General features: G+C 36.0%; 1 protein-coding gene across 50 annotated transcripts in view; it reads right to left on the reverse strand.

The window, feature by feature from the left end:
• PCM1 (pericentriolar material 1) overlaps positions 1–21,262 on the reverse strand; it is an 80,468-nt gene that overhangs the window by 23,709 nt on the left and 35,497 nt on the right. For 43 of the 50 annotated variants that reach the window (XM_072776147.1, XM_072776124.1, XM_072776119.1 and 40 more), the window contains 10 exons: positions 20,834–21,037; positions 19,292–19,511; positions 19,042–19,187; positions 18,333–18,523; positions 16,891–17,062; positions 14,375–14,733; positions 6,789–6,953; positions 4,480–4,536; positions 1,669–1,841; positions 1,061–1,192 (listed from right to left, as the gene is read on the reverse strand). In XM_072776147.1, coding sequence (XP_072632248.1) covers positions 1,061–1,192; positions 1,669–1,841; positions 4,480–4,536; positions 6,789–6,953; positions 14,375–14,733; positions 16,891–17,062; positions 18,333–18,523; positions 19,042–19,187; positions 19,292–19,511; positions 20,834–21,037 — 1,819 coding nt within the window. The remainder of the gene's footprint in view (positions 1–1,060; positions 1,193–1,668; positions 1,842–4,479; positions 4,537–6,788; positions 6,954–14,374; positions 14,734–16,890; positions 17,063–18,332; positions 18,524–19,041; positions 19,188–19,291; positions 19,512–20,833; positions 21,038–21,262) is intronic. The other 7 variants (XM_072776157.1, XM_072776156.1, XM_072776155.1 and 4 more) reach the window with 2 other exon arrangements.

Below are 21,262 nucleotides of genomic sequence, written 5' to 3' on the forward strand. Positions count from 1 at the left end.
TTACATTAATTTATATTTGACATTGTAAAGTGATTTAAAACTGTTATCATTTTTGGACACAAGTTTGTGTTCAGCATAGTAGTGGAGTTGGAGCAGAAAAGAGGACTTGGGGAAGTAGTTTTTAAACACAAGTTAAAAAAAAAATAAACACAAGTTAAAGAGCAAAAATTCAGAAAAAGTCCTCAACAGTTACAAGGAAATTACTAAATGTGAAAAAAAAAATCTTTTGAGGAAATACTATCTTATCAAAAAAACATACAATGCTAGTATATCAGCAATGGGCAGAAACAAAGTAATACCACTTCCAGCTCTCTACGTAGAGCAGATATTTGGCATTCTTATCCATGAAAATCAACATACTAGAGCTGGCATAGAAAAGAAATGTATTTGCCATCCCAGGACCCCATAATATCTTTTATAATAGAATTACAGTCCAAACCTTTAAGTAGGTGTTTTCGAAATACCTAGCATATTACCTCTTCACTATCCTAGCAGTTTGCCATCAAATCATTCACTGGCTTATGTGCTATGTGGGGGCTACTGAAGGACACAGTTTATTGAAAATATATGATTTCCCTCACCACTCTCCCATTCCCAAGCTCCTTTACTTCATTCAAAATTTTCTTCATAAAATTGAATACATTAAATTTCATGTTTTTTCCTGGATGACATTCTTTTTGCCCAGGCTTCTCTTCAAACCCAAAGACTTGATTTATCTTGTATTTATTTATTATAGGGTTCTGTGATCTGACTACAGTCTGGTTTACTGAGTACCTTAAATAAACACAAATTTTTACTAAATGTCTGTTGTGAGTCAATTCCTTATATTGGGCATCAGAAATACAAACACAGCTATTTTACACTTTAGCATTTATCTATAATTTTTGGTGTTTGCTGATATATTTTGAGTTATATACCTCACCTCAAGATAATGTGCTACACTTAGCTTTTTAAGAAAGCTAAAAACCAAGTATCGAGTATATTCACAATTTATAACAACTTACTTCTGTTTACTACATACTAAAATTACAACTACATTCATTAATCATTATCAGCTTACATCATCAGTGGTAGCAAGGCTTTCACTGGGGGTAAGCTCTGAGTTTGATGCTATCCAAGTACCAGAATTCACTGACTTTACATTTTCTCCTTCTTTTTCATGGTTCTCAGAAATATGTCTGGTTACTATGTCCTAAATAAGAAAATAAGATAGTTACTTATGTAAAACATTTATTTTTTATCACCAATTTAAACGCATAAGCAAACAGGTAAGTAAATACAATACTCCTTATCTCATACCTTACTTATGAGGAAGAAGTAACATTTAAGGTAAAACACTAAAGAAACTTCTCAGAGAAAGACTTTATCTAAAGGCTACTTAAGCTATACAATAAGTTTTAAAATGGCAAGGAAGCACACGTAAAACATACCTTACTTATGAGGAAGAAGTAACATTTAAGGTAAAACACTAAAGAAACTTCTCAGAGAAAGACTTTATCTAAAGGCTACTTAAGCTATACAATAAGTTTTAAAATGGCAAGGAAGCACACGAAAAACATCATAACACCTATGGAACAGGATGTACTTCAGTGTAAGAAAGCAAACAGTAAAATCATGAAGAAAATCGGTACCAGAAAGGGTTAAAAAAGAATGTTGGGTACCAGATACCTGCAATGCATATAAAGCCCTTTGTCTCAAGTAGTCTGTATTAAGTAGCTGAAGTTCATGGAAGAGTTCAATAAGAAAATGTGGATGAGATTCATTTTGAGAAATTAATGTAGCTACTTCAGAATAAATAGTATCCCGCAAAGCTTCAAACATGGAAAAATCACTCCCAGTTTCTGGAAGATATAAAAGATCAGGAAGGTAATAATGGTAAAATACATTCCTAACAATTTCTATTAGCTGATATCATTATTTAGGTTTAAATTACTTAAAAATCAGAACAGACTCAATTCTATTTCAGGACTTCTAAAGTAGAAAAAGAATCTTAAAAATTACCAAGATAAAAATAGTCTCAAAAATATCAAGATATATACTATAGAGAAAATACTTAAATGTATGAATAATATTACCTAGCATTACTCAGGCCATGCTTATTTCTCAAAAAAACTATCTGGAAAATTTTACACATTTCATAGAAATGACCAGTGGAAATCTTTCAGCACTTGAACGGAATTAACTACAAATAACCTTTTTTTTTTTTTTTTTTTTGCTAATATGAACTTTGTTACAGAGAAGGAAATTCTTTTAGTTAATATTTAGAATAAACTGAATGCTGGCAATAAAAGTTACTATTTTAAGGTCTATTTAGTTAGGACTACTAATTCTCAAATCAGCTATGTGCATTGATGAAAAATTGAATTTGTGAGGGTACACAATATAGGTCAATTTTGCTAGTGTCTTACTGACCCCACTCAGTGTAAGTCAGACTGGCATGATCCAATGCACACTCTCAGTTTCACAAAATCGGCATCACTCAACAATTCTGCTATATGTGTTTGTTAACACAGAATTATCACTGTTAAAGGTATATATTCAAACCTTTATTGTTAAGAGTGCAAATTAGAAACTTCCCATTTTGAGTTCTCTATTAAAAAAAAAAAAAAACCTCTAGAGCACCTGGGTGGCTCAGTCTGTTAAGCATCAGACTCTTGATTTCTGCTCAGGTCATGATCTGAGAGTCATGAGATCAAGCCTCACACAGGCCTCCACAGGCCTCAAGATTCTCTCCCTCTGCCCTCACCCCTCCCCACTCTCACACGTGCACACATGCACTCTTCTCTCTCTCTAAAATAAATAAACTCTTTAAAAAACAGAGTTTATTTATTTTAGAGAGACACAGAGACCTAGGCAAAGGGAGAAGTGGGACTTGATTCCAGGACCCCTGGATCACGACCTGAGGCAAAGGCAGATGGCTCAACCACTGACCTACCCAGGTGCCCCTAAAATAAATAAAATCTTAAAAAAAAAAAATCTCTAAGTAGCTAGTCTAGCTATCAAACTCTGTACCCTTTCTAGAGCAACAGTAGAACCATGGGTAGCTAAATATTTGGGTTCCGCAAATATGTGTGACAAGTTACCAAAGAAAAAGAATTTAAAATATTGAGTGAATATATTGTGCTTTTTAAATAAATATACAAAGATTGTAAATATTTAATTCACTTTTTGCAAGAGAGGGTAAAAATATGCAAAGCAAATGAGGCCTAAAGAAAAAGCTTCCTACTAACTTACATCTTGTATCTTAACATCTTCAGGTCCTAATTTCTACAATTATTATAAAATAATAATAAATATAAAATATTAAAAGTTATGTTAATAGTTTTAAAATATTCAAATATGGTATAAGTAGGAACTAAAATTATCTCTGTAGTAAATCTTTACTTAAAGGAAAAATCCAAGAAGATATAATTTAATATGCAAACTTCCAATTTATATACTGTAGTTTGACCAATTAGAAAATGCTTATTTCAAAGATATAATAAAGCATATTTAATGACATCTGTCATACCTCCATATATAAAATTATCATTTTAAATTATGTATCATTAAAGATGAAATTATTCCTGAATAATGAATTATGCTGACTGAACACATGCTTCACTGCCCACACTTCCCTAGCCCTACAATAGAGGTGGAGAGTTTTTGCCAGTTTCTCCTCCTAAACTAAAATGCATTAGTGTAGGCTAGAAAAACCCTTGATCTTACTCAGGTTTCTCTGAATCCATCTTATTTTTATCCTATTTTCAGAGTTCTTTTCTTTAGGAAGTGTCAAAAATATAATTCAAGCGTTGTCTGTGCTAAATCTTTGTTCTTCTTTTTAGAATCTCCTAAGATTCATAATAAGCTTTTATTTTTCACTTATGTATAGTGCAGGAGGCATTAATATTTATAATTCTAAATCACACAGAAACATGTTTAAAGAAAATACACAGTGTAAAGACAAAAACGGTATTTTGGAATCTTTGTAACTTTCCATGTATTTTTATTTATCATGGTCTTTGCATGTCATCAATTTTATTTAATGGTTTATTGGCTTTTTTTTATAGATACTGACTAGTAATGAAAAGTAAGCACAACAGAAGTTACACACAATACTTAACACTGCAAATCACTGTAAAGCTAGGGAAAAAATTGTTTCAAAAAACATTAATGCTTTTAAGCATTTAAGAAATATAAAATAAGTAACTTCAAATAAAACAATCAATTTAAAAAATTTTTTTCTACTATCTTTATGAATGTGTTGGTTATGTTACATACAGTAATCGAAAATGAGAACAAGAAAAGCAGCTAATTTTACCACCCAAAAATTACAAATGAAAGCCTTCAGAATTTTATGAATATGAATTCTCTCTCACTTTTACTAGCCAAATGACATATATAACTAAGCTATATCTTAAAATAAAACTAAGAATAATATTTAAGACTAATGGAAAAAAATTAACAAAAAGTGGACACCAAAACTAAGCAGGTTGTTACCTGGTGCTTCATTGCATGCATTTCTGTTAGACTGCTGTAGTATTCTCCTAGCATGTGCTGTAGGAAAGGGCAGACATAAGGATGAACATAAAATGTGTATGAATAGTAAAGACAGGGTATATAATATGAGTAAGTGAATTTTTTTTAAATAAAAGCAAATTTCTTTAAAACTGCTTGCCTGAACTGAAATATTATCACAAAATATGGTTTATAATTTGTTTAAAAATTTTAGTAGGGAAAATATCAGAAGACTTGTTATAAGCTTATATATAAACTTAATGTGACTGATGATGACTATCATATAATAAACTTCTGCTGTTCACTCTCAGAAGCATACACATCAAAGTGAACCTCCTACAACCCCTGAGGGACGAGAGGACTGTAAAATTCAGTACTAGCAGTCAAATATGCTGCACTCCAGTAATCATATAACAAAAACCATTAGTCTATGTTATAAAGAATCTGAAAGTAATGATTAAATCTAAAAATAAGTCTTTGATGAAAATGAATATGTAAATACACACAAGGTATATTTTATACAATTCAAGGATTTTTTTAGTGCACCAAAATTCAATCATTATAGTTTTCTAAGTAACAGTTATAAGGTCTGAAGTCCTATAACTATTATTTAGGTAACTTGATAATATCCAATTAATTAAACAGCCTGCCTTTCAATTTAGTGCCGTTCCCCAACTTCCACCAACTGTTTACTCTTTGAAGATCTCACTCTTCGATAAAGACAATGAGATGAGATAAAAATTACTAAATTTTGTAAAATGTAGGGGTTGTGTCAGAATTGATAGTTTTGCCAAAAGGATCCTTTAGACTTGAGAGAAGGCCAGGATTAAAACTTTCACTCTGCCATTTCCTAGCAATATGACTGTGAGGAAGTTGATTCGAAATACAAACAAATGTGAGGTTTCTTTTCTGATTAAATAAAAAGAAATACTCAATTATGAAAGGTTTAGAAAATACAGAAGAGTTTAAAGATGATAAAATCACTCTTAACATTTTGATATACTTTCTTCTAGTCTTTATGCATTCCAATTTTTGTTTAAACACAGTTGGAATCATACTGTTTAGACAACACTGAACCCCAACTTTTTTTCCTTTTTGTTTCCTTAGCATAGATAAGTACAATTACTGAGATAAGGCCACAACTTTTGAAGCTTTCAAGAAAAACAGTACCAGTTTATGTTACTAGCTGTTTATGAAGCTGGGGAAAAAGGAGGGATACTCTGACCATGTTTCCTCATCTACAAAATGGAAAAAACAATTCAAAGCACTATGAGGCTCAAATGAGAGGAGTACATTTGTTTAGTTTTTAAGTAGTAAAGCATAATACAAACAGTACTACTACTCTGATTTTTTACCAAAGCTCTTATTGACACCTGAGAGCTGAGGATCTCTATTTACTGCCCCCTCTCCATGTTTCTTTGAGATGCACTTGTTCTTTATGAATCAGGAAAGTACCAGTACTTAGAGTACAACAGTGGCAAACATGTACAACTCCATTTCTTCATTCAATTAGCACATACTAAGTGCCTACCATGTGTCCAATGCCATGGGAACATTTAAGGCACAAATATGAAAAGGTATTTATCTGCTGCCAAGAGGCTAAAAAAGGTGACAAAGACACTTAAACAAGCACGAGATGTGACACGGGCAACGGAAGAGATTTACAAAGGCTACAACAGAAACAAGAAAGGGGAAAGAGAAGTTCTCTTTCTCAGATAAGAGAAAGTTATCTGAGCTTCGATGTGATGCAATTTCAGAGTTGCAGAATTAATCTTTAAGACTCCAGTAGAGAAAAAGGCTTACAAAGAGCAAAAAGGACTGAAGGCAGAAGAGACACCTGCTGCGGTGAGTAACAGCATGATAGCTGTGGGAAAACTTCAGTTCTGCGCCAGGGAAAGAGGCAACGTCAAGGCAGAGGGTGGGGAGAAAAGAGCCTAGATACGCAAGAAAGAGCCAAATCTCCACTGGCCAGATGTTACATTAAGGCACTTGGACTCTCCCCTGTAACCACAGTGAAGCCAAAGATTTGACGCAGGGAATGATATGATTTTATATCAAATTCTTATCTGAGATTTTTCAGAACTTCAAATCAGCTCCAAATTACTATCAACTATACCTTTTTGCTTAGAATTGCATCAGAAAGTGTCAAAAGCTAGTATCAGAATATTAAAAAATATTTCCAGTTTACATTTCTTGATGTCAAGGACTTGCACATGACAGAAAATTGTGACACACCAATTGCTTTTCAAATCCAAGATGAAACCCTTAAAGCAAACCAAAAAAGAACATACCTGAAGATATCTCTGTAGACCTACTATATTTTATTATTTTTTCCAGCTGCTCAAGATTCTTTCTGCTGAATACTTTTGCTTGAACAGGCTCTTCAGTCTGGGCTGAATGTCTGTTCCTACTTTTGCAAGGTTCACATGTGCTAGACACACTGGCACTTTCATACCCTTGAGTAAAAAAAGTGATAACTGTTATCATTTGCAACTAACTCAAACTGAAAGGGAAATTGATTTCCATAGTGAAACAGTACAGGTAACTCAATTTAGAATGCTGTGAAGGCCTGGTATAAAGAGAATTCAAAACAGTAAATACAGCATCTTGTGATAACCTTGAAATCATGGAGTAATACTACTATATTCTAACACTTCATCATCCTTTGACACCACCTTAATAAGTACATCCCACCTCAAACTATACTGTAGGCCTTGTAGGACCCAAAATCTCTGCTAGTCTCCAAGTTAACCATTCTTCAATATTAGGAAAGAATCACATCCAATCTACATAAAATGTCTTTAACCGAGAGAAGAGTAATGGGCATACTAGCGTTAGGTATGTCTGCCTTATTATAACTTGTGTATAACAGGACTTGATTTAAAATATCTTACCCACTCATAGGTTATCCATATATTCTACTAAATTTTCCTTGCTATATGGCACAAGTTAGAAATTGAACTATAGGGATTCCTGGGTGGCGCAGCGGTTTGGCGCCTGCCTTTGGCCCAGGGCGCAATCCTGGAGACCCAGGATCGAATCCCACGTTGGGCTCCCGGTGCATGGAGCCTGCTTCTCCCTCTGCCTATGTCTCTGCCTCTCTCTCTCTCTCTGTGGGACTATCATAAATAAATAAAAATTAAAAAAAAAAAAAAGAAATTGAACTATATTTTTTTTCACATGGATATTTAGTTATACCTACCAGACTCCCAGTGAAATGAAATGCAACCCTGGTCAATATAGTAAATCTCCATGTTTACTGAGGTTTATTTCTGGGGCATTCTATCTGTTTAACTTATTTATTCCAATGCCATCTTCATTCTTTTAGCCACATAAGTTTTACAGAATGCTTAAACATCTGGTAAGGCAAGTCCTTAAGTAGGTAGTTTCTTTTCTTGGCTATTCTTAGACTGTGTCCTTCCATATAAGCGTCAGGATTTTTTTTTTAATTTCAAAAACAGTCCACAGGGATTCAAAATGAATCACATTAAAGGCATTTATTAATTCAAGGAGAACTGATATTTAATAATTTTACACATTCTCTTCTAAAAACACAGTTATATTTTTTACATCTGTCTGATCTTGTTTGGGGTATTTCAAAAACATTTACAATTTCTTATAGATCTAGTACTTTTCCTTATTTTATTTATTCCTAAGAATTCCCCCCCGCCCTCAAAAAAAAACCTTGGATACTATGGGAAGAGTATTCTCACCAACCCTAATTCCCATTCTACAGTTACTAGGTTAGAGAAAAATATTTGCATACTTATTTTATAACCAGCTACTTTATTAAATTTAGTAATTATTTTCCAATGTCTCTTGGCTCTCTCAGAAAATATAAAAATGTTTCCCTTTTTCAATATTTATTCCAATTATTTAATTTGTCATAATGCTTTCCAAACAATGCTAATAATGATGGTGATAGAGCAGAAACCCTGTTTAATTTCTGAATTTGATACAGATTATATCTGGAGTATTTTCATTTACAGTGGTGTTTGTGACTGGCATTCGCTAACGCTTTTCATTATATTAAGTAACTGCCTTCTTAGGTGCATTTTACTTGTAATTTTTATTAGGAATAATTCCAAATTTTATCTCATCTACCACTAGGATTATGAGACTTCTGTCCTTCAACCTGTTGATATGAAAATGATGTTGACAGATTTCCTGATAATGAACCATGGTTACATGTCTATAATAAATCCTATTGACAACAGTCTGATATTCTTCTTGATATACTGGCAGATATATTTGGCTCTTTTACTTTTGATTTTGTATTAGTAACTGAGATTGATCTATTTTCTTTACTGAACTGTTACCTCTCCTTTTTACCTTTCCCTATAAAGAGGTCTAATCTGACTCATATGTTGTTTCTGATAGGATATACCAAGATCTTTTCATCATGACAAGTGAAGGCTCTAGCTTGAATACAGGATTCTTGAGCTGTGGTACTTTTGCCTGTATGGACATTATTTCACTGTCTTCTACTTCCTCTGTTGTCTGATATCTGTTCTTTCTACTGTGTGTAACTTGTTCTTGCAGTCTGGAAGCTTAGGAGGTTTTTACCTTTTACTTGGAATTAAGGAATTTTATCAGAATACACACAGGAGTATGTGTATACTTTCCCACTTGCCTGCTGGCTGGACAATAGCTTTTGTCTGCAGTCTCCAGTCTCTCTTCATTAAAGATTTGATCTGCAGTCTCCAGTCTCTCTTCATTAAAGATTCTCCTTTCTTATTACTTAAGGAGTACCTTTCTACCCATTTTCCCCCCCCCACCTTTAGTATTTTCTATATATCCTCCTATCTCCAAGATTTGTCATTAAGCCTCTAATCATTTTCCTCCTGATTTTATCTTAGTCCTTTTTGCCCTGTACAATGGCGTAATTCTTCCCCTCAATTTTCTAGGCCAGTAATTTGGGACCTAATACCAGTCATCTTTTTTTGAACATTTGTTTAAACATTAAATGTGAAAATCACTTTTTCTAGTCCTACAGAACTTGTTATAATTCAATCTGCTTAAATGTTTTTAGGGTTTTGTTCAAGTGTATATTTCCTTCAATAATTGCTTTTACTCGATTTTACCTGTTCCAGTATTCTGCTTCTGTGTCTTCTCTCTGGCTGTTGGTCCCTTTTACATGCATTTTTATATTCATTGGGTTAGTGGGGACTCCTATCTACCCTTAAGGCTGGACTCAACTGCTGCCGAGTTTCACTGGCATGCTGACAGTTCTTGGCTGTCTCACTCCTATGGTGAAGCAACCTCCAACCAAGTTTTCTCCAGGAACTGTAGAGCTCTGATCTTTGCCTGGCAGTAACTGAATGAGCCAACAGAACCTAAAGCCTTGCTACCTACATTCTCCAGACTATAGCCACTCCTCTGCTAATAACAAGTTCCCAATAAACTGTCAATTTATTCTCTGTAATATCAAATCTGGAGTTAACCTTCCCTTTTTATTTTTAAGGCTGTCATTCAAGCTAAGACTTTATCATCTTATACTTCGGTTCCTAGTTTCTTTGTTGGTCTCAGACTAAAGTCTAGCCACTCTGATCCATTCTGCATGAAACTTACTGGAAAAAGAGCCCTCTTAGTTATTTTTGACCTTCACATAAACAGGTCCAACAATAAGGATATCTAGCTGCCAAAAGTAGTAGATAAAATGGAGAATTAATGAAGATTCAGGATACCTCTGAGTTACACTGCCTACGTCAGCTACTGTAATACCACCACATGATGGTCATTGCCGTTAAGGGTATGACCTCCTATCCCACTCATTGCTCTTTGTCTTGAACACAATCTGTTTTTCGCAGCATGAGTGGTGAGATATTTAGAAAAAATAGTTCTAGTTATGTCTCCACTTTAGGAACATGACTCAGTGTGTCCTCTGGTGGCACATACCCGTATAGGCCACAAAGGTAAGGACTGCAGCTGAATGTCTTGCCAAAAGGCCTGATGAGCCTCCTGGAGCAGGGAACTCAAAAACATAGGAGGTTTGTGAGGAACTGCTACGTGGCCATTTTTTCATTTGCCTCCTCCCGCCTCCTCCTGTCATGAAGAGTTTATCTCCTCCTGGGTTCTGATGAAATAGGAGACCTTTCCTTCCCACACTTGGAGGACACACCTCCAGACTATAAACTGGTTTGTAGTTGCAACACAGCAATGGCTCCTCAACAGCAGGGGTCCCACCATGCAGGCCGTAGTTGTCACGTGGCCTCTTCTGTTTCAGCGTTCCCCTTGTGGCACATGGAACAAAGAACACAAGGAGCTGGGACTCCTTGTTACTCTTTCTCTGCCTGGGTAAATAATAAACTCTCTGAATCTAAAAAGGATTGTTTCTTTCCTGGCCACAACTGTCAGGCCTTGGCCTTCCTAATGCTTGATAGCCATTTCATCTCTATCTTTGTTAGTTAACAATAGTAAAGGGAAGAGAAAAGAAATGAAAACACTCAGGAACGGTTACAGTACATTAACAGTTCTATTCAGTTTTCCAAGAAAAGAATCAGGAAGGTCTAGACTATATGATTCCACTGCTCTCTAATAATACCAAAAAAAGGAACGGACCTGGTAGACTGTAGCTAAATTACAGATCTGATACCTGAAACACAGAAAGGCAAAGAAAAATGTTCAACTCAGAAAGCCTTAATTAGAATACAAGTTTAAAAAGATTACCACTATCACATAATTTGTAAAACCTTACTTCACATGCAGTGATATATACCTTTTCATATGAAAACCTTCTAAAGATTAAAATACATTAAAATACATACTATCACTGGAAACAAAGTTACATGATGATTTCACATGCCATTTCTGAAAACTGTCCAAAAGTGCAAAAACACACACAAATAGTTCAGTCCAGTAAATCTGGGACAGTATAACTGGCTGTGCTGCCTCTCTCAAGGCAGCAACTTAAGTCCCATCACGCTGGTCTATTTGTCACATCCTATATTTCCTTCCCCAGCTGCTCTCATCTTTTCCTGACTCATCCCACCTTAACTCTTTTTGTTACTACAGTTTGCCTTCCAATATTCTCTCCATCCACCTACATTTAAGACAAGTAAATATTCTTTTGCCTAAGAAATCATGGCTGCTCCTATCCCATAAAACAGCACTAGTCTAGCTCAGTGCCTCTCAGACTTTAATGAACACATATTCATATTAAAACACCTGGATTTGGGGCACTTGAGTAGCTCAATGGTTGAGCATCTGCCTTTGGCTCAGGTCGTGATCCCAGAGTCCTGGGATTGAGTCCCACATCAGGCTTCCCACAGGGAGCCTGCTTTACCCTCTGCTATGTCTCTGCCTCTCTCGTTGTCCCTCATGAATAAATAAAATCTTAAAAAAAAAATTTAATTTAAAAAAACACCTGAATTTTTGCTAAAATGCATACTGAAAAACAGTATATACTCATTTGGTTGGCATAAGATGGAACCCAAGAGGTTTTTTGTTATTTTAAAGATTTTATTTATTTATTTGACAGAAAAAGAGCGCATAAGCAGGGGGAGTGGCAGTCAGAGGGAGAAGGAGAAGCCGACTCCCTGCTGAGCAGGGAGCCCGATATGGGGCTCCATCCCAGGACCCCAGGATCATGACCTGAGCCAAAGGCAGACGCTCAACTACTGAGCCACCCAGGTGCCCCAAAGAGTGCATTTTCAATAAGCTCCCAGATGATGCTGGTGTTGCTCATCCATGGTTCACACTTGGGATACCAAGGGTTTAGCTAATTTGATTTCACTACTTATTAGCTTAATCTGCATACTAGTTGCAGGGTTTAGCTAATTTGATTTCACTACTTATTAGCTTAATCTGCATACTAGTTGGATTCTGCTATCAAGTCTTTGGTGTATGTTTTAAAGTAGGACTGACAGATGGGCCTTGAATGCTTGTCAAAAAAATGTGTATGTTAGGTTTCTGGCAGGTATTTTTATACTTCTACAAGAAGAGAGCACACATCAGAATGTCAATCTTTGCTTGAGGCAAAAAAGCTGCATTGTATATACAGAACCGTAACTCCTCAGAATAAAGGGGTTTCAAAAATGCAAATATACCAATTATTTCTAGGTTTAGGTAAACACAGCCATTAGTTGGCTTAAGGGTCCCTTAAGACCCTGGTACTTAGAAGTCCACAAACCAAGATCAACAAGACATGGCACTTGTTAGAAATACAGACCTTTCGATCCCTACACCTAGACAGAAGCAACCTGCCTTTAAACAGGTTCTCAAGGAGAAACTTAAAGTTCAAGAAGCACTGCCACAGCACACCCACATTAACTGGCTAAATATGAAAATGATGGAAAATAAGTATTAGTATTTCTTCATATGACAAAAAGCATTTCTATAGGGGCAAGGTAATAGAGAATAAAAAGTTTGATGAGTTACCGAGGGAGCCACTCTCTAAAAATGGCCGTGGTTCATTACCTATTTAAATGTCCTCTGGTGGCACCAAAAGTAGTAATCTTGGAGAAAGCAGAGTAGTTGGATTTCCATTCATTTGAATCATTGACTGATTTGCTACATAAAATCAGCTCCTCCCAAACCTACTTAACTGATACATTTTTAAGAATAACTGTGTGTGCTGAGAAAACTACATCCCTGTTTAAATTTGCTTGTTTCACCATCAAATCAGACTCCTCAGATAGGAGTAGGGGCAGAAGCCAAGGACATGAAGGATACATGAAGAACTGAAATGAAATAAAGAAGCAGGTATTATTCTTTCCTATATCCACAGTTTTCATTAGATTTTTCAAGCGTTTCATTAACCATTATAAGATGAATGCTGCAAATGTTTACAAGGGGTTTTTTACCATCGAGTTTCCTAGGACCTTCATATCCTTGCATATATTGTGAACTTTTGAGAGAGAGTTAGCTGTATGTGGTGATTTTTCAAACTTTTGTCATTATAAGTCTGAAGTACTTTGATCTTAAGCACCAAATACTAACTCCTCAAATCCAGAACAACCTCTCAAAGCCACAGCCAAAAATCATCCCTTGCAAACTTGCAGGAGCGTCCTTTAACTCGAATATTCCGGATTCTAGTTAATAAAACTATTTTTACCTAGCACTAGACTTGAGTAAATTCTTCAAAAATAAAAGAAAATCTACTTTTTAAAAAAAATTACATGCAATAAACACTACAATGACAAGATTCAATAAAACATGGGTTAATGTTTCACCTTATTTAACCAAAGTTAATTTCCTAAAGGACTAAGAGCAAACTTGTTTTAAAAGTGGTTTCATCTACAATATTCAAAGACAGCAATGTAGTTACAGGCCCAAATTTCTCTGAATGAATCAACCAAAGATGTAACAATAAATCATAACTGAAGTGTTGGGTATAGGACAAGATGTAATATTCAAATAGAGTAGTAAAAGCTGGGCATTTTGGCAGTTTTTAGTAACCTACAAGATTTGGAAAACATCTTCTATGCTCATAGTAACCACACAAGCAGGAAATACAAGTTTTAAGAACCACAGAAAAGAATAAATACGACGTCTTAAAATATCTACATTAAAACCTATTTAATAGGGCAGCCCCGGTGGCGCAGCGGTTTAGCGCCGCCTGCAGCCTGGGGTGTGATCCTGGAGACCCAGGATCGAGTCCCATATCGGGTTCCCTGCATGGAGACTGCTTCTCCCTCTGCCTGTGTCTCTGCCTCTCTGTCTCTATGAATAAATAAATAAAATCTTTTAAAAAAATAAAAAATAAAAATAAAGCCTATTTGATAAATTTTAGATAAAAATTGTAAGAGTGACTAAAAATAACTTCATTCAAACAGTGCTTATCCAATTAGCCATAATGAAATGAAGTATGTCAACATGCCAGAATAAAGTTACCAACATTTACACTGAACAATATTTAACAAATTTTAAGACTTACCAGTATTTTTAACTCTGCTTTTTAGTTGAGCAGAATGCCTTTTCTTACTCTTTGATTTAGGAGTTTTATCTTTAGATGCTAGGCTGGCCTGTGCAGATGCTTTTCTCGTCTTGAATGTTTTGGTTACTGTTGTCGGATCTACTGGATCAGGCATACTGCTAAAGCTTTCTAACGACTCTTCATCAAACTGGCGTCTTCTTCGGCCGGTATCTAATTGATTTTTGCGATTACTATTTGTAGTTTTCTCTACAGACACTGGAAATCCAGTCTTGATAAATGGTTTTTCTACTTCACCTTCTTGGTCATATAACCACGCTGTCCTACTGTTTTCCACCTCCTCTTCAGGCTGTTTTTGATTCCTTACCAATGAAAATAAATTTGTACAGTTATGATGATAGAGGCTATAAAAACATTTTCACAGAAATATGTAAATATTATATAGGCTAATGTACTAAATTCCTTTAAACTTTTTTTTTTTTCTAAAGAAAGAGCAGAGGAGAGGGAGGAGAGAGAATTTTTTTCTAAAGATTTACTTGAGAGAAAGAGTGTGTGTGTGTGTGTGTGTGTGTGTGTGTGTGTGTGTGTACGTACAAGTGGAGGAAGGGGCCGAGGGACAAGCAGACTCCCCGCTGAGTACAGAGACCCACTTGGGGCTCAATCTCAGAACCTTGAGATCACAACCTAAACTGAAGTCAAATGCTTAACTGAGGCACCCAGGTAGGTACCCAAGAGAGACAATCTTAAGCAGTTTCCATGCCGGGCTTGGAGCCCAACACAGGGCTCAATCTCATAACCCTGAGATCATGACCTGAGATGAAATCAAGAGTTGAATGCTTAACCAGTTGAGCCATCCAGGTGCCCCTCTAACTTTAGTATTAGATCCTTCTCACTAAACCATTTTCACCGGCAGAAATTCCAAACAGGTCTAGCATTCGTGAAGGGGGGGGGGGGGGGAGGGTAGAAAGTTTTTTTAAAAAGGATGGGACATACAAGGAAAAAACAAAACACTTGGAGGAATAGCTGAGAAAGAGTCATATGTAGTAGAGGGTTTGGGAATATACATGGATCTGTGTCACTTAAATCCACTCAAACAGAACTGGAATTTGGTGAAAACAACTGTTGGTATAATTAGTAATTTATTTCTCCACACATTAAGTCTAGTTTAGTTCTGATGGTCTGGTGTCATTTTCCAAATTTTATCCGCTAACCATTGGCATCCTTTAATATGTTAATAAGTACTTCTTGATCATCTAAGTTTGGAAAATAGACAACATTAAATATGTCTGCAATATTTCTCAAAACTTTATACATGCCAATGTGCTAGACAAATGTCTTAGAAGGGAACACAGTGAGCAAGATGTCCAAGATTTTTATCACAGAATCTCACAGGAACAACAGTGTTCCAAAGAACATGATTTAGGACACTGACCTATGGAGTTCAAATTAAGACAAGATTAGCAAACTTACAGTCTACAGGCAGCCAAATTCATCCTGCTGACTATTTCTTATGGCCTGAGAACTAAAATGATTCCCTTTTTAAAAAAAGATGTTATTAAAAAAATAAATAAAAATAAAAAATAAAATAAATAAAATAAAAAAGATGTTGTTTATTTATTATTTATTTTGGTGGGGGAGGGGGGAAGGCAGAGGGAGGAGAGAAAGAATCTCAAGCAGACTCAGCAGAGCTCCACACAAGGCTTGATCCCACCATCCCGAGATCATGACTGGAAATCTAGAGTCGGCGACACTAAACCAAGTGAGCCACCCAGGCACCCCTAAAATGATTCTTCTACAAAAATAAAGTAAAATAAAATAAATAATTCTTATATTCTTACATGGATGAAAAAAATTAAAGAAAAATAGTTTGTGACACGATTTATATGAAATTCACATTTCAGTACCCACAGATAAAGTGTTACTGGAACAACACAGCTGCTTGTTCACATACTGTTTATGGCTGCTTTTGTGCAAAAATGGCAGAAATAAATGGTTACAATAGGCACTATATGGTCTGCAATATTTATTATCAAGTGCTTTCCAGTAGGAAAGGTTTTCTGACCCCAGCTCAAGACTACAATGTTTCATCTGACCTCTTGTTATCTCCTGTCATTTAATTCAGGGAATCTACCTATAATAGTTGAGATATTGGGGAGGAGATGAGATCTAATCTAAAGTAGGTCAAATATCTTACAACCTTCATCTAGTAGTATTAGTTTCTAGCTCTCAAGTGAACTTAAGGACAGATATCAAATCAAGGCAAAAGACACTGTGTCAGGTCTTATCCCTCCAAAATGAATCCCCTCGGACACTCTGACTAAAACACTGAACTGTTCTAACAGGATTAGTGGCAAATGTATGCCTGAGAAGACACTTGGTAAGATATCAGTTTAATATTCTCAACGCTAACAAGCTAAACAATAACAAGCATCCTCCCTGTGTTTTCAAATTGTGTATATAAGATATAATCACAAAAGTGATATTTAAGAATATCATGGATTATGTTCACAATCAAATACCTTTGTTTTTCTGCTCCAATAGAAGAACTGCTTTCAAAAGGTTTTGGAAAAGCCATATATTCTGTTTTCCCTGAAGAATTCTGGGCTAATGGTTGCTGCTGTTCAGTAGGTGTAGAAATATTCTGAGAAAATTCTCCAAAATTAGAAGGAAATAAAGGGCTAAAATTCATACCTAATAAATAAAAGAAGTAAGATATCAATAAAGAAGTACCTAAAGGTCTTATGACGAAATTAAAAGACAGTTTTAAGTAGATGTGTGGCTCAAATCCATCAGAATAACTGTTATATATAAACTAACACTCATTTGTTCAATCACTGTTAGAGAGTTCAGCCCACTAGGTTTTTGGCATTGATAATACGAAGATAAATAATCCCCTTCAGAGCTAAAAGTTAGAAGTAACAGTACTTGACGTTCATCAAATTACCAGTACCACACACTCTTGTAGGCATTTACCTATTGTTTTGTTTAATGCTCGGAACAACACCATGACATAGGTATTAATTCTATTACGGAGAAAATCAGCTCAAAGATTAAATAGCTACTAACTGGAATAACTCATTCTTTAAATAACATGCTTGGCGGGGGTGAGGGAAGGAGCAAACGACACAGGACACATGCTGACAATCTTTTGCTCTAAGGAAAGGAGGCCACTCCCCTCATTTGTACCACTACTACCGCACCCATGGCACTCCACTAAGCACTACTGACATTCCTAGCTTCCTCACGAGACTCTAAACTACTTTATTATTTTTTTAAGATTTTATTTATTCACGAGAGACACAGAGAGAGAGGCAGAGACGTAGGCAGAGGGAGAAGCAGACTCCCTGTGGGAAGCCCAACGTGGGACTCGATCCCAGGACCCTGGGATCACAACCTGAGTCAAAGGCAGATGCTCAACCACTGAGCCACCGAGGTGCCCCGACTCTAAATTACTTTAAGCTGTTAGTTTTACTTATCTGAATCCATCATTTATATAGTATCTGAGACATACCAGATGCAGAAAAAGTCTGAAAAAAAGCTGAAGCTGAATAAAATTAAATCTAAGCCTACGCTAAGCTTTAGTCTAGAAGTATATCTCCCTACCAAGACTTGAAGCTCCTCTGGAAGAGCACTGCTTTAATCATCTTTTATCTCCTAATCTTCTACACAGGGCCTCGTGTGCGCAGCCACAGGATAGGTTAATTCCCTTTTTCCTTGATAAACAGTTGCTGAATAATTCAAAGGTGTAAGGCTAAGCAATCATTCCTAGTAGTTTACTTAATTTCATTAGCAACCATTTCAACCTTTTCACTATAAAGAATCAACACAGAAGGGTTCGTAACTTTCTGTGCACATACCTCCTACCATTCCAGGAGACTGATAAAAATCCACGCAATAGACAAACAATATTCTCAAGCACTTTTCATTTATTTATTTTCCTCTTAAGTTTTCAGTCACTTACCTGGTGCAAATGATGAAAAATTAGTAAACCCGGGTAGGTTAAATAGATTTACAGGCTGTGATGGAAAGCTGAAAGGACAAAATAAACTGGGAGAAGAAGGCTGTGGTGCACTACTGCCTCTTTCCTGGCTTCCAGGTTTTTCTGGGTGCTGATTCTGTTGGCGCATAAGTTCATTTAGCATTTGTTTCAACCTATAAATATTTAAGAAGTAGGTAACTCAAATCAGTTATATAGCCTTCTATTTACAATACTTTTAGAAAAAATACATGTAAAAAGTGATGCAAGAGCATGCAGAAGAGGTGGACTGTCTTGATATTTACTACCAGAAACACCTACTCATCTGGCAGGCTTTCTTCAGTAACTTGGCCTTTGGAACGACAACTGCACTTACCACTTCGGCCACATAGTAAGCAAAACATAAGAAACTCATTCACTTTTGTTGTTAAAAGCTTTACTGAGAGAGAATTCATATACCATACAGTTCACTCAATATAAGTATGAAATTGAACACTGAAAATTTTTAAAAACTAAAGTCTATAGTATTAAAGGGAAACATTGGGCAAATCACTGTTTACAAAATTCTCAGAAATAGAGAATACTTGAATATTCCATTTTGCTTCTACCCTTTACTCCCAGAAAATAACCATAACACACATGCTCAGTTTTAGCATTTACTATACAGTGTTACTGCTTCTAATAAACAGATTACCTTTGCACATTATTCTGTTGCCATGTTAGCTGAGTATAGCACTGATTCAACTGGTGCATTATAAGGTGTACTTGAGGAGAAGCTACATTGCTGGGCATAACACTGTAAGGACCTGTGAGAAGAGTTTGCAGCAGACAAGACAGCGTCTGTGGAAAGACGAGTTGTCATGATAGTTACTGATGACTTGAGGAAAAATGGGCGCTGCTTCAAAAACAAGATGTAAAAAATTTACTTTCATAATAAACTTTACCTGCTGGTCTTGCATCAAAGTCTGACAAATATTGACACTGAAATCAAGTTGTTTCTTCAGCTGATTAATTTGTTCTTGCCATTGTTCTTTCTCCTCTACGTAAGAGAGTTCGGACATCCAACGAAGGTTTTCCTGACGTTGCATGCTGATATTCTGCTGTCTTGTCTTGGCTAAAGGACGATAATTTCCATCTGCTGTAAAAGGGCGACTATTCTTCCACCTAACACAGATATAAAGCATTAGGTCACTATATGTGATTAGTTGGTTTTTTAAATCTGTAATACATCCTGATACCATGGTTCATAGACCAGTATTTTCTTAAGATCAAAGGACTTCAAAACTATGGTAATGAGGGAGAGGTGGAGGGCAGGGGAGAGATCGGAGAATGGGAATTCCAGATTTCTAGCTTTGTGCAATTATTTTTAATTTTTTCCACTATTTTTTACTTATGTCTTATACAAAAGTGTCCATGTAATTCTATATTTTACAAAATGAAAATACTGTATCACAAGCATTTTTCAATTCTTCATGTTTTAAACTTAGCCACAAGATATTCCATCATCAAGTGGAACTCCTTAACCATCTTTTGTTCGTGAAACATTTTTCATTGTTAGAAATAACAATGTAAATGAGTATTTTGTTGATAGGCCTTTTTCAATTATCTATGATTTTCAGTTTTGCTTAGCTCCTCCAAACAGCTTTGCTTAGCACAGATCAATGCTTATGAATCTTGATCCAGTCTAGCTGGGATCTTGACAAAACTCTTATGATACAATTAAAAATATATTTGGTCTTTTACCAGTTGCCAGCAGAGCTCCCAAAACTCTCAGCAACTCCTGAGTGACAGAAGTATCTTTTGATATTCATAATGGCCCCCTTTCAACCATAGCTAAATTCATGCTCATGACTCTTGGCAGGCCCTAAATAGCTTCATGAAGGGAATGGGTCACTAGAAAAATCAACCAGGTGTTTGCAGGGTTGGAACTTTCAGCCCCACCTCAATCTTCAAAAGAGGGAGGCACTAAAGTGAGTTTAATGTCAATGGCCAATGCCTAGGGAATGAGACTTCTACAAAAACTCCTTACCAAGCTGGTTAGGAGAGCTTCTGGGTTGAACACATTTAAGTGCTGGGAAGGTGGCGCACTCAGAGAAAACCCTCTTCCCCCAGCCATTCCTTGTTCTATGCATGTCTTCCATTTGGCCGTTCCTGAGTTGCATCCTTTATAACAAGCAGAGTTCATGAGTTGTTCCAGCAAATTATGAAACTTAAAGAGGGCTCGTGGGAACCCCCAAATTTTTAGCCAAGTCAGACAGAAGTATGAGCACATGGAGACTTGGGGCTTGCAACTAGCACTGAAGTGAGGGCAATCCTGTGGGACTGAGCCCTTAACTTGTGGCAACTGCCCTAACTCCAAGTAGTTAGTATCAGAATTGAACTGAATTTATGATACCCGGCTGGTTCAGAGAATCAGAGAAGTGCTTACTGTCACAAAGACTTGAGACTTCAGGAATCCAAGAAAAAGTTAAGACAGTGAAACTAACCTATTCTTAGTTTCTTTTATGTTGTAAGAGTTATGATTCGCACTGTTAGGAGGATACATAGAAAAGTTATCATTCGAACTTGCATCTTGCTCTTCTTCTTCCTCCTCTTCATCTGTCCGAACAACTCCTTCAGAAAGGTAACCATCTTCATCTCCTTCTTCATCTAGTGCACACTGGGTAGAACCTCCCCATGTTGCCATGGTTCTAGAGATTAAGAGCCAAAAAGTAAGAGATCATTTTGGAGATCAGCTAAATACTTTACTATTTACTATGTGCCAGTCATCGTATCATGTATACATGTATGCATATGAACCTTGTGTGCCTGTATAAAATTTCACTTAATTATAGTATCAAGGTGGGTGGTACTCTCTCCACTGCTAATACACAGAATATGTTTACTGTGCCTTCCACAAAACAATTCTTCAAATA

This window comes from Canis lupus, chromosome 15 (assembly GCF_048164855.1).
Source record: "Canis lupus baileyi chromosome 15, mCanLup2.hap1, whole genome shotgun sequence".
Classification (NCBI taxonomy): domain Eukaryota; kingdom Metazoa; phylum Chordata; class Mammalia; order Carnivora; family Canidae; genus Canis; species Canis lupus.